The sequence below is a fragment of the Solanum dulcamara genome, chromosome 4 (genome assembly GCF_947179165.1).
Source record: "Solanum dulcamara chromosome 4, daSolDulc1.2, whole genome shotgun sequence".
NCBI lineage: Eukaryota > Viridiplantae > Streptophyta > Magnoliopsida > Solanales > Solanaceae > Solanum > Solanum dulcamara.
Genome location: NC_077240.1, coordinates 69476205 through 69489312, shown reverse-complemented (window position 1 = coordinate 69489312; position 13108 = coordinate 69476205). Strand labels below are relative to the sequence as shown.

General features: G+C 37.5%; 1 protein-coding gene across 2 annotated transcripts; it reads left to right on the top strand.

The window, feature by feature from the left end:
• Positions 1 to 358: 358 nt before the first annotated feature.
• Positions 359 to 12358, top strand: LOC129887518 (U-box domain-containing protein 4-like). Of its 2 annotated transcripts, none has more exons than XM_055962635.1 (5): positions 359 to 690; positions 8781 to 9061; positions 9282 to 9398; positions 9556 to 11559; positions 11826 to 12358. In XM_055962635.1, exons 2-5 carry the CDS (start codon positions 8786 to 8788, stop codon positions 11883 to 11885), a joined length of 2457 nt encoding a protein of 818 aa, XP_055818610.1. In that variant the 5' UTR covers positions 359 to 690; positions 8781 to 8785; the 3' UTR covers positions 11886 to 12358. The 2 variants fall into 2 exon arrangements, with proteins under 2 accessions (XP_055818610.1, XP_055818609.1); XM_055962634.1 differs by having other exon boundaries at positions 359 to 708.
• The last annotated feature ends 750 nt before the right edge of the window (positions 12359 to 13108 follow it).

Genomic DNA, 13108 nt, shown 5'->3' with positions numbered 1-13108 from the left:
TGACTTACCAACGGAATTACAAGGTTTTAATCCAATTAATCCATCACTAATCATGTTGGGAACACCCCTTTTAGGGCTTATCAACGCCATGATTTAAGCTTAGTTTACTATGAAATTGTCTTAACTTTAACCTGACTAATACCGTAACCCATTAAAGAAAAGCTCTTATTTTAGAGTCATTATCATTTGGTATTCTAACCATGTATGTTAGTTATTATTTAACACTTATTCCATTTAGTCTTTTATAATAAAAAAAAAATTAGATTAATATTATTTCAAAAACTACAAAAGGTCAATACATATAAAAATCGACCTTAAATCCCTTTCTTTTGTTAAGCAAATATCCATTTCTTAATTATTATTATTAATTATTACAAACTTTGGTTCTCTATCCAGCAACATTGATCAGAAGCAGCTAAACCCCAACTGCAGACATTTTTGTTCGTTATCTATCTACCCGTTTAGCTCTAATCTGCTTCTGATTCTTCCAAATTAAGAAGAATTCGAGATTCCAAGTTGCCAGAATTGACAATTTTCTTCAAGTTGAGCTACTAAATTCCTCAAAAACGCGTAGATTCTTGGGTTGGTGGAATCTATTTGAACCTATCTTCTTGGTCTTGGTCTTTGTTTTTGCCATTTCTCTGTGTCGTCAAGAGCTTCATTCTTGTGGTCTAAAGGGAAGAATATCAGGTTTGAAGTTTTTGATTGGTGAGTTTTTTTATTTGCCTTATAGGTTTTTTTTTCCCAGTTCAATGCTTTGGTTCTGTGTGATTAAGGTGCCCTTGTTCTGTAATTGAAATGGGTTTTCGCGATTAACTGTGATTTTCATCATGATTCGCAAGTAGGATGGTTCTTGATTGTTTGGATAGTACAAATGAAAAAAAAATTTGCTACATTTTGCTGCAAATTTTGGGGAAGAAAGTTCAAACCCATGTTGGAAAGTACAAGGTAGAGGCTTTAGAGCAGTAGTTGATTGTTGTGGAGATCAGGGTGGAACTAGAGGTGGAGCCATGATTTGAAGCTTATGGGTTCTTAGATTCTGATCTTTTTTAAGTTACTAGGTTTTGAATTAATATTCTATACCTATTCAATGAATTTTTTAAGACAAATATTGAGTTTGAACCAAGGCTAACCCATAGCCAACATTCTCACTCTGTCCCTGGGTGGAACCCATGGCCCTGGCCCCTTGATATAAGGGAGTGTTAGAAGGAAACTTCTTAGATAGTAATAAAGTTAATTCTTTATGATAGACCTGTTTTTAGATTTCTGCTTGCCTTTACAATTTCCGCTTTCCATGTTTCAAGTCTCAAAGGTCCATCTTTTTCCTAATTCTTTTGGAAGATAGAGTTGTGTTCAGAAAGTATTACGCTACAGCTAGATAATAATTTGAACCTAAATAGTGAGTTTATGTCGTCCCTCAGAATGGGCGAGTAGTTTGAGGCATAGGAATGACAATTTGAGATTCTGGTTGAAATCCCGGTGACAACACTCAATGTAAGTGCAAATGCTCAGTTTTGGTGCGCAGGATTATTGGGAACTTGTGCTTTTTTTTTTTTTTTTTTTGTAGCTGGTTGCCCGGTGGATGAGTTGGCAAGTTAGCCCAAACACTATAGTCACTTTAAAAAAAAGTGACCGCACTATCATAGAAATGTCCTAAAAATTGGCATAGAGAAGGAAGGGGATTGTACTTGATAGTAATACTTGTAGAGAAAGAAATATGAGTGCGAAGTGTTGCCTAAATATTTGTGGAGAATCAGTCAGCTGTACTGGGGGAAGGGGGGAGGGGAGAGGGGGGTTGCTGAATATATGCTTGACTCTAACTTACCAGAAGTATTCTCCATTCTGATAAAATAGCACAAGAGTTCTCTGTAAAATATGAAACAGGTATTCTTAGTTCTGGGATGAAGAAGTCTGATTTCCCTTCCCAATAAGTGTGTAGGTGGCAATATTGACTTTAAAGATCAAGTCTCTAACCAAAATAAAGAGACTAGATAGAAGATTTAAAATAGAGGGTCTCAAATCTCATACTTATGCTCACATGGAATACAAGTTGCTAACTAACCTGAAAGTAAGAGTTCTGAGAAAACAAGACCTCCTGTGTGTTTAATGGACAATATGGCTAGGGTCTGCTTTGAAGGAAAAAGACAGTATATTTCCAGAATAAAAATATAGATGTTTATGAAATTTGTATTTCTTGTGCAAAAGAAGTTTTATGAAAAAATTGGCACAAACACAATATATGGATTTCTAGAGGAGCTAGGTGATATGTAGGTGATCTGTTTTTGACAGTAGCTAGTCTGTTGTATATGTACCATCTTGGTACCTTCAGTAATTAAATCACACTTTAAAAAAAAAAGACCTCACATAAGCCTAATAAAAACATCCTTAATCTCAACTAGTTAATATTACAACAACAACAACATACCCAGTGCTACTAATTAATATTGTCTATGTATATTCTTTGTTTCCATTGTATTATGGTCTTAGGTTAGTATGCATTGATCTCAATAGATTTTTAGGTCTTTTGGAATACTTTTCTCCATTTGGTTTTAGATCAACCTCGTCCTGTTTCACCTTTGTGAATCATCGTATCGTTGCGCCTACCGATCCATGTGTTAGACATGGACTTACTTAGTGAACCTTCTTTTCTTTTATTTTCTATGTGTACCGCTTGCACCATCTGCCGGCTGTGATTATTTTCATTTTTTTGTTTTGAAAATGGTAACGTGTATTCATCAGCATTAAGGGTATGCTGGCCACCTCCAAAAGTGTGATTACATAGAAAGGTTATTACAACAAACCTAGGAAATCCACTATATGTATTTCTACTATACATTGCTCTTTACACCAAAATCATAAAGTAGAAATACTTTTCCTTTGATCTTCTGAATGGAGTTTGATCTGGCTTTGAAGATTCTCTCATTCCTCTCCTTCCATATATTCCACCATATGCAAGCTGGGACAGTTTTCCACCATCTCTTTTGGCTTTTGCTCCCTCCCCTCTGATCCAGCAACTCAATAGAGCAGCTGTGTGCTCTGGCATTGTCCAGCTTTCCCCAGCCAAGTTGATGATTAAGGATCAGACCTGAGAGGTTACCTTGCATTGGAGGAAAAGGTGGCTGTTTGTTTCAATAGCTTCCATACAAAGAGGGCATATGGAAGCTAAGTTAGATTTCCTTTTCTGTAAAGCCTCATGGGTAAGGCATGCCTTCTTTACTACCAACCAGGAGAAACATTTCTCCTTATTAGGTGCCATGCTTCTCCCAATAGCTTTCCAGGGACCTCTGTCTCTTCCTTTCAGCTCTAAAAGGCCCCTCCTGTAGACTCTGTTGACTGAGAATTTGCCATCTGTGTTGTGACTCCATCTGATAATATCAGGGGCCGTCTTTGATTATTATAATGGTCCAGTCTTGTTTGATCTTATAATCATCTTATTATTAACATATCTACCATATTCATATTATGAATATATTGGGAGTTAGAGGCGACATTATCTTCTATATAGCATTATTTACCTACTTTATTTGTTTTACATACCTGATTCTTAATATGCTTTACTTTGAATCGAGGGTCTAGCAGAATCAACCTCTCTACTTCTCAAGGTAGAGGTAAGACTGCGTACACACCACCCTACTCTGACCCCTCTTGTGGGATTATACTGGGTATGTTATTGTTGTATATCTTCGTCTAACCGTGCCATTCTCTTGGTGGAAACTTAAAGTCATTGGGAACTCCTCCATATTTTCACCCACTTGACAGTTGTGAACTGCTATTTACATGTCCTAAATGACATTTATATATTTGGTATGACTTTCTTATTCTTCTTCTCCAAAGTTTCATTATATGAGTCATAAGTTTTGTGCAACAATAATTCATTCAACCTTTACTTGTTCAGGAGAGGAACAGGTTAAAGGAAAGATATGAGTGTGTAGACACAATTGTATAGGAAATACATGACAATGAGACCTTAATCAAGGGACCAAAAATTAATCAAATAGGAAGTAGATAAAGGAATGGACAGAAAGGGAATTATCAAGGGAAGAAGTTTGGAAAGAAGTTAAGATTGTGCTGGAAATAAAGCTCCAGGATCAGATGACTTCACTTTGGTGTTCTTCTGAAAATGTTGGCACAAGGTTAATGGTGACATTATGAAGAAAGTATGATCTTCTCATGAAATTGGGAGGTTTGTTAAAGGTTTCAAAACTTTGTTGACCTCAATCATATTGAAGGACCAATATCAAATATAAAAAATAATAGACCCATTAGTCTAGTAAAAAGTGTCTGCAAGATTATTGCTAAGATGCTCTGCATTGGACTAAAGAAGGTTGGTCAAGACACTATCGGCATTCCATATGCATTCATGGAAAGGTCTTAGAAACAATTGTAAATAGTGTTGTAGACTTTAATAAGTTTCTGGATAAGTAAATGTGATGTACATCAATTGGAGTTAATTAGAATCAATCAGGGATATTTAGGATCAATAGGACAATTCAATTCCTGTAACTATGTATTCATTTCCTATTTTATGACGTGTGCAAAATTTTAAACCTTCAATGGTTGAAGGGAATAATCAAGGTAAAACATTCCTGAAACCCATCCTTCTTTCTTCCACATCATTTCTTTCTCTTCCCTTTTGCGAAAGGATGAAAAAATCTACAAACTGCACGTGTAACTAGTAAACTGGTGGATTCTAAAAAAAGAACTCATTGAGTCGGTGCAAACTGCACCTTGAGAAGGCATACAATCATATCAGAGCCTTTGGATTTTGTGATGCAGAGGATGGGCTTCACAAAAACGGATCCAGTTTCCTTTATCAGTTTTAGGCTCTTCAATGGGAGCCCCATAGGAGGCTTTCCCTTTGGAGTTTTAGCGGGCTCAGGCAACAACATCTATTATCTCCTCTATTATTTATCTTGGCAATGGAAGTGTTGCAAGGTAATCTTTAGAGCAGTCACAAGGGCGCTGCTATTTCATTTTTAAAAAATTCGGTAATTTGTAACTTTCATTTGTAAACCAGCAGAAAGAGGATGCTGGAGACACTTACCACCAAAAAAGATTACCATTACAAGCTATGCAGTGTGCTGATAAAATCAACAATAGCCGAGCTACCATTTACACCAACTGCACCCTTGTTGTACCAAAATCTAAGCACAAATATTCAATTTTGTTTGAGCTAGTATAGAATCTTCTTTATTCTCAAAAATCTGTTGTTTCTTTCCTTCCAATCTATGTTGTTTGTATTCGGGTGAGGATCTAGAGGTCAGATTCTTCATCCCATAAATTTTAGAATTCGAGGGTATGGAACCAAGTGCAAATATGGGGGCTAGGATACGGCTAGTAAGTGTGAATTACGACATAATAAAATGTATATTACGACATGTATAAGTATATCTTGATTAATATTAGTTATTAAACTAAACTGATAAAATTTAATTCTTTATAAATACCTAATATTTTAGTCATAAAATACCTCAAATAATGGTAAAACATGCTCATACTTTATATAACTATATAAATATGACATGAACCCAAAAATCAAACCAAATATCTAACCAATTTATACTTCTTGGTCATAGATATAGTCAAAACATCAAGGTAAGTTGAAATACGGTGTGGATCCCACACCCAGACCCAAATCATGTCGGACGACACAGGTGAAACAGGGATTTAGGGTCCAAGCAACAAAACTTCCAATTGCCCACCAAATGGCTGTTGGGATTTTTTCAAGTTTGAAAAAGAGGTCCTGTGGATGCCCTTTCTGCTTGGGGAACTGGAGATTATCACAAGGTGCTACTTTAGAGGCGTCATAGCTAGTGTAAGGAAGAAGGATACGTTAGAACAATGTATGACCTTTTACTACTATCGAGGCCCATCTTTAGTCACCCCACATAAAAATTTCATATTGTAAAATTCAGTAATCAAAAGAGTAGAGCAAAGATAGCAGACTTAAAGTGTTAAGGAGATGCTAGTAAGAAAATTTCGAGCATACATTCCTATCACATGTCTCGCATGCAAATGCATAATGAATAATTGGAGACGATCCAGAGAATCTCTTGTGAGACACAATGAGAAGGTTTAAGAAGTTCACTTTGTAAATTCCAATAAAGAGTTGGAATCTGGGGTATGGACTTGAGGGTTTCAATCAAGTCCTCATGGGGAAATGGATTTGGAGATTTGACAAAAAGAATCATGCACTTTTGAAGATAGTGATTGCTAGCATGTAAGCAGGTATGGAGAATGGAAAACATTTCAATCCTTGGGGAGGTCTATGGAGGAGCATAACAGAGACAAGGATGTGCATGGGAAACATCCACTTCAAGGTGAGCAGGGGACAAAGTTAGCTCTGGAAACATGGATGGAGTCGTGTGACATTCCAAACAACTCTTTCCAGCCATCTTATATTTTTTTCTGTTGAGGAAGGTAACAATTTGTATACATAATCAGCACAAAGGTTGTATTGAGAGCCATATTTACAATGTCAAAGCCAAGAAGCAAATTATGTCTTTGTTCTTCGTACAAGGATTCTTAAGTATCAAGCAAATATTTGTATCACCTAAGACAACATCTTTCCAGCCCATCTTCCATATTAAGCCAAAAAAACAATTCTGTTGCACAAGTGGAACTCTTTGAGATTTAAGGTTGAAAAAGAACTTGCAGGATTGGGAGATCGGTGAATTTGGAACACTATGTTGTGATCAATTAGAAGATCTCCCTGATAGATCAAGATACTTAGAAGCAAAGCGGAAATAGGAATATATAGTTTTCATAATAAAGCCAATTGAGTTTTCGAATACTAAGTAGATAGATACATTTCTCCCCTACTCAATATGAGGTTCTGGACTACTGGAACATGTCTGTTTCTCTACTTGGCTAGTAGAGGGGGGATTTTCTCACTGTTGAGAACATGGAGAAGAAGAGGATGCCGATGTGCAAGCCATCTGAAGTTATGGGACCATTCCAATGCCTCACTATGAACCAATTATAATGTACTTCATTGAATTTGTCCATTCCCTGTTCAAATTTTTCTTCTAATTTGTGCCTTCAAACGGAAGAACAGGAAAAACAGGACATGGGAATTAGCTCCTGAAATCCTATGATTCATATGTTGGCAAGAGTGAATGGAAAGAAATGGAGAGGCTTCTGAAGGCATGGAATACTCATTTTACAAATGATGAGATTCTTTTGATTTCTGACCAATAAAAAGAAATGAGATTCTGTAGGTTTCTTGTAAACTTTTACTGTACCTATGAGGTTGGTGTTACTATAGATGATTGGGTGCTATTTTGTTAAGTGGATCTTGAGGTTCTCTACTTTTTGGATGCCACTTGTATACAGGGAGACTGACCTATTATATGAATGTTATTATTACTTCTCCAAAATGAGAAAAAGAAATTGTATTGGATGAGAAGGTGTCTTCAGACTCTTAGGAACACTAACCCTGATAGTTTTGTACACATTTGGTGCCGTTAGTTAATAGTATTTCCCAGAATCCTAAGGGCAACAAATGAACATGACATTATCTGCTTACTATAATCTGCAATAGCTGAGTGAGTAACACAGAGCTTGTGATCATAGGTTTCCTTGCAATATTTTTTTTCGCTTTTGAGTTCATGATTGCTCTAATGAAGTAAATTTTAATCCTTTTAGAATGTCTGGAGATCTTTATCCAGCGGTGGATCCTGAGTATTATGTGCGGATTCACGGGAACCTAATAGCTTTTGCTCAAACCCTATAATTATTAAAATGTCCACTAAACATCTATAAATCTTTGACAATGAACCCAGTTATTATTGTATATTAATATGAGGTCGTTGTAGGAACCCATAACCTTCATATCCAGGATCCGACTGTCCTTTTCTGGATGAGTTTATTAAAGATAAAGAGTCTGCTCTATTCCTGGAAATTGTCCATTGGAAAGCTTGTGTTTCTTCTGATGTGATTTTCAAATGGAAAACTTCAAGCTGAAGTCAGGTTATAAATTCACTGGCTTGCAAAAAACTTAATCTGCTCTTCAACGTGATAGTACCTTGAATCTGTCAAAATTTTATCTACTTGGTGGTATAGCCTAATTTTGACGCCCCAGTGAGAAGGTGGGAGAGGCTAGTGTAGGGGATCACCGGTGGGGTAGAGGTAGGCCAAATAAATATTGGGGAGAGGTGATTAGACAGGATTTGGCGCAACTCCATATTACTAAGGACATGACCCTAAATAGGAAGGAGTGGAGGACGCGTATTAGGGTAGAAGGCTAGTAGGGGTGAAGGTTAGCGGAGGCTTAGCATGTTATGTGGTGTATCGTGTTTCTATTATCACACTATTTTATGGTTGTTATTGTTTCTTTCTTGTACACTCTATAGTTGCTTTGCTTATTAACTGCCATGCTTTCTTCGTTGTTTACTTGCGTTTGAGGCACTTGAGCCGAGTGTCTTTCGAAAACAGCCTCTCTACCTCTTCGAGGTAGTGGTATGGTCTGCGTACACTCTATCTTCCCTAGACCCCACTTAGTGGGATTTCACTGGGTATGTTGTTGTTGTTGTTGTTGTTGATGGAACCTTCAAAAGATGAGTTCTAGAGATTCAAAGCTAATGATTAAGCTACCGCTCATCTATACATTAGAGCTATTTAATTTCTCTTAATTTTTGGCAATAATTTCCCATCAGTTTTCTTATCTAGTAAATTGAAGAGATAATTTATCCAGTTTATCCTCTGTTATTCAACAGGTGTGTAATCTAGTTGGATATTGTTGATTTGGTTTACTGAGTAGTTTGATTGTAATTGACCAGGTGGAATGGAGATATCAATGTTAAAAGTGCTTCTCAACAATATCTCCTGTTTTTCCCATTTATCATCAAGTGATCACATGAGTGGTGAACTGGTCCGTAGATATTACTGTAAGATTGAGGATATACTGAAGCTTGTAAAGCCGATTCTCGACTCCATTGCTGATGTTGAAGCAGCTTCTAGCGAGCTGCTCCTGAAAGTGTTTGCTGGGCTTGCTCAACATGTTGATGAACTGAGGGAGCTATTTGATACCTGGGAACCATTGTGCAGTAAAATTTATTTTGTATGTTTGTTGATCTATCTTGTCATAACTTTCATGTCTTGAATAAGCTGATTATCTTATTACAGTCTGCACTTAATACTGATTAAAAGTTTTAAATTATGAGAAACTATGTCTTCTTTGCATTCATCTAAACTTCACGACTAACATGTAACACATTTTGCAGTACTTTCAGCTATTTTGTATCTAGTTTGCTGATATTTTAATTTTTGATGATCCATAGGTCCTGCAAGCTGAACCATTGATTGGGAAAATTCGAACATGTAGTCTGGAAATACTTGAGCTACTTAAATCTTCTCATAAATGCCTTCCTGCTGATGTAACTTTGACAACACTTGAGGTGGGTTCTAAGAACATGGCTTCTGTGTCTGTTCTTTCTACCATTTAGTTGCATTCATCTAACCCTTCTGTGAAATCTTCCTCTTACTCTCTCTTTTCATTTATGTTTGCGGATTTCTCGACATTTCTAAGGTGGATGTCTTTTGTTTGGATTGCAGCTCTATATACTGAAAATTAAGTATGTAGATTATGAATTGATATCAATGACAATTACAAAGGTTATTAAAGCTCAAGTGGAAGGCTTGGGAGCCAGCTCAGATAGCTTTGCTAAAATTGCTGATTGCCTAAGCTTGAACTCAAATGAAGAGCTTTTGCTTGAGCTCGTGGCCCTTGAAAAATTGAAAGAGAATGCTGAACAAGCTGAAAAGACCGAGGACGTTGAATATATTGAGCAAATGATAACTCTTGTTTCTCATATGCACGATTGCTTTGTCACTGTGAAACAGTCCCAGAGCTGTACCACTGTGCCAATACCTCCTGACTTTTGCTGCCCTCTTTCACTTGAGTTGATGACTGACCCTGTAATTGTTGCTTCTGGTCAAACCTATGAGAGGGCTTTTATAAGGAGATGGATTGATCTGGGTCTCACTGTTTGCCCCAAGACACGGCAAACTCTGGGGCATACAAATCTCATTCCCAATTACACTGTTAAGGCACTTATTGCAAACTGGTGCGAGATAAATAACGTAAAGTTGCCTGATCCCATGAAGTCTTTGAGCTTGAACCAGCCATCTTCCCTCATAACACATGCAGACTCTGGTGCATCCAGGGATAACCATGTCTTTCCCCTTACAAGGGACAAACACTCTTTGTCACCAGACTCCACACAATCTTTAGGTTCTCCGAGAAAAACTTTGATTTTGTCAAGTGTAAGCCAAAGAGAGGAATCATCTCCATCTCATCTCCATTCCTTCTCGGAGGATTCTTTACCTGGAGTTGCTGGTAATGTACTTGCTTTTGATGTTGAAAGGATAATTATTAAGAGTGAAGATCGGATGGCCCACTCTGGAGAGATAAGTTCACATGTTCATAGTACATTAGCTGCTGATGAGCAGTTACCTCCGGGTCATAATAGAACAACCTCGGCACCCAGCACGCTTGCTAATTCAAACTTCTCCCCTGTAATTCCCGGTGATGGAAATAAGTTATCCTTGCAGTCGGAAGCTGCTGCTGTTGCTTCAGGGGATGTTGTAGTGGATTCCAAGCCTGCTGCTTCTGTCCTTCGAAGGGAGCCAGAATTTCCATCTACACTAGAGACAAGACCTCGTAATCAATTGATCAGGCGTAGACCATCTGATAGGTTTCCAAGAATAATTTCTTCCCCTACGGTTGAAAAAAGGGCTGATCTTTCAGAACTAGAGGAGCAAGTTAAAAAGTTGGTTGAGGACTTGAAGAGCACTTCCATTGATATGCAGAGAACTGCTACAGCTGAACTCCGATTACTTGCCAAGCATAATATGGATAACCGTATGGTGATTGCAAATTGTGGTGCTATTGGCTTGTTGGTTAACCTACTTCATTCAGAAGACATGAAAGTACAAGAAGATGCTGTTACTGCACTTCTCAACTTGTCAATTAATGACAACAACAAGTGTGCCATCGCAAATGCTGATGCAATTGAACCTCTGATTCATGTTCTCCAGACAGGGAGCGACGAGGCTAAAGAAAATTCTGCTGCAACTCTTTTTAGCCTTTCTGTGATGGAGGATAACAAGATGAAGATTGGGAGGTCTGGAGCAATCAAGCCTCTTGTTGATTTATTGGGAAATGGAACTCCAAGGGGCAAGAAAGATGCAGCAACAGCTTTGTTTAACTTGTCAATACTTCATGAGAACAAGGCTCGTATTATCCAGGCTGGTGCGGTAAAGTATCTCGTAGATTTGATGGACCCTGCTACCGGGATGGTTGATAAGGCTGTTGCTGTTTTGTCCAATCTTGCAACCATTCCCGAGGGAAGAGCAGCAATCGGTCAGGAAGGAGGGATTCCTCTTCTTGTTGAGGTTGTTGAGCTGGGCTCTGCAAGGGGTAAAGAGAATGCAGCAGCTGCTCTCTTGCAACTATGCACTAACAGTAACAGGTTCTGCAACATGGTTCTCCAGGAAGGCGCTGTACCTCCATTAGTGGCATTGTCACAATCTGGCACTCCAAGAGCAAGGGAAAAGGTCTGATGCCGGAAACTTTATCCATTTTCTTTCTTCAAATTTTGTGTACCGATAGTGTATAATATTTTTTTACATCATCAGGTTAAGTTACCAGCAATAACAGCCAACTGCTTATAACTAACACTATATGATAACTTGAAAGTAGAGTAAATAGCCTGCCATAACAGGTTAAATTACACTGACAACGTAATAATTCTTTACACTGTCCGTGTTTATAACTTTAGCCCTTTTGGTTTTGGATGTCTAAATTTTATATTTACATGCAGGCTCAAGCACTTCTTAGCTTTTTCAGAAATCAACGGCATGGTAATGCAGGAAGGGGCTGATTTATACATTGAACATTTGGGCACATACTTTTCTTTTTAATTAACAGAACTGATGTGTGTAAATTTGATATTATAAGTACTGTGTGTGAAGATCATGGTTCCTAGAATGTTCCCCAGATTTGTGAGATCTGCAAAAGTAAATTAGTTGGAGGCTCAGATTGAATCCATCTGAATAGCTTTGTATGTACATGTGGAGAACATTTTAAATGGCCACAAAAGTCGCTGCAGCCTTTGTAATTTTACAGTGGTGAGATTGGTAGATGATAACTATTCTTTCTTTACTTAGAAATGCAAGTACACCTTCTGATTGCTCTAGATTTTCAAATATTTAGATGACTAGTGTTAGCTGCTCAGTGAACTTGTATTTTCCCAGATTAGATATTTGAATGTGATATATGATAACAGAAGTAATCAGATAATCTTTCTGGCATGTTGAGTATTGGAGTCCTATCATGTCATTTGACAAAGCATAATATTGTTGCAGTTTCTGTACACTTGTTTTTTATTTTGTTGAAACGTTGTCATGTTGAAGCATAGTTGCAATGGAGTAGCATGGGTTTGTTCGTGGATGGTTGCCAGTTGTTTTGCCTTAGCGAAATAATTATGTTATAACTTTAGGGTCGGCCATCTAAACTTTTGTTGGTGAGGGTTTGATTCCCTCGCAATCCACATTATAATCTTTTTCCCCATTTTCTCTTCTTCTGTCGCATTTTTTTTAGGCAATTAATCTAAAAACAGTCGTTTCCAAATAATAATTAGGTTCTTGGCAAGTTATGTGCACTCGATGTTTACACCAACTTAGTAGATGTACATGCGTTTTCACATTGACTTATATCATCTAAAACATAATTAAATAAGAGGAACTTTCAAAATGATTGACGTTTGGAATTAATTAGAGATCTATAGCTATAGTTTGACTAATTGCAATTTGTAGCTAAATGATAGGAGGAGAGAGGCAAGCGATATTGAGAGAGGGAGGAGTGAGGTGAGTGAGATCTAGGAGAGGGGAAGAGAGACGAGCAAGATCTGAGAGAGGGAGAAAAGTGAGATAATTGATTTGTATATCTGATCGATAATTGTATCACGAATGCAATTGATTTGTATCAATGAAGACAATTGTATCAAAAACTCGCTACATGTTAGAAGGAGGAGAGAGGTGAGCGAGATTTGAGAGAGAGAGAGAGAGGAGAGAGATACAATTGATTTGTATATCTGATCCATAA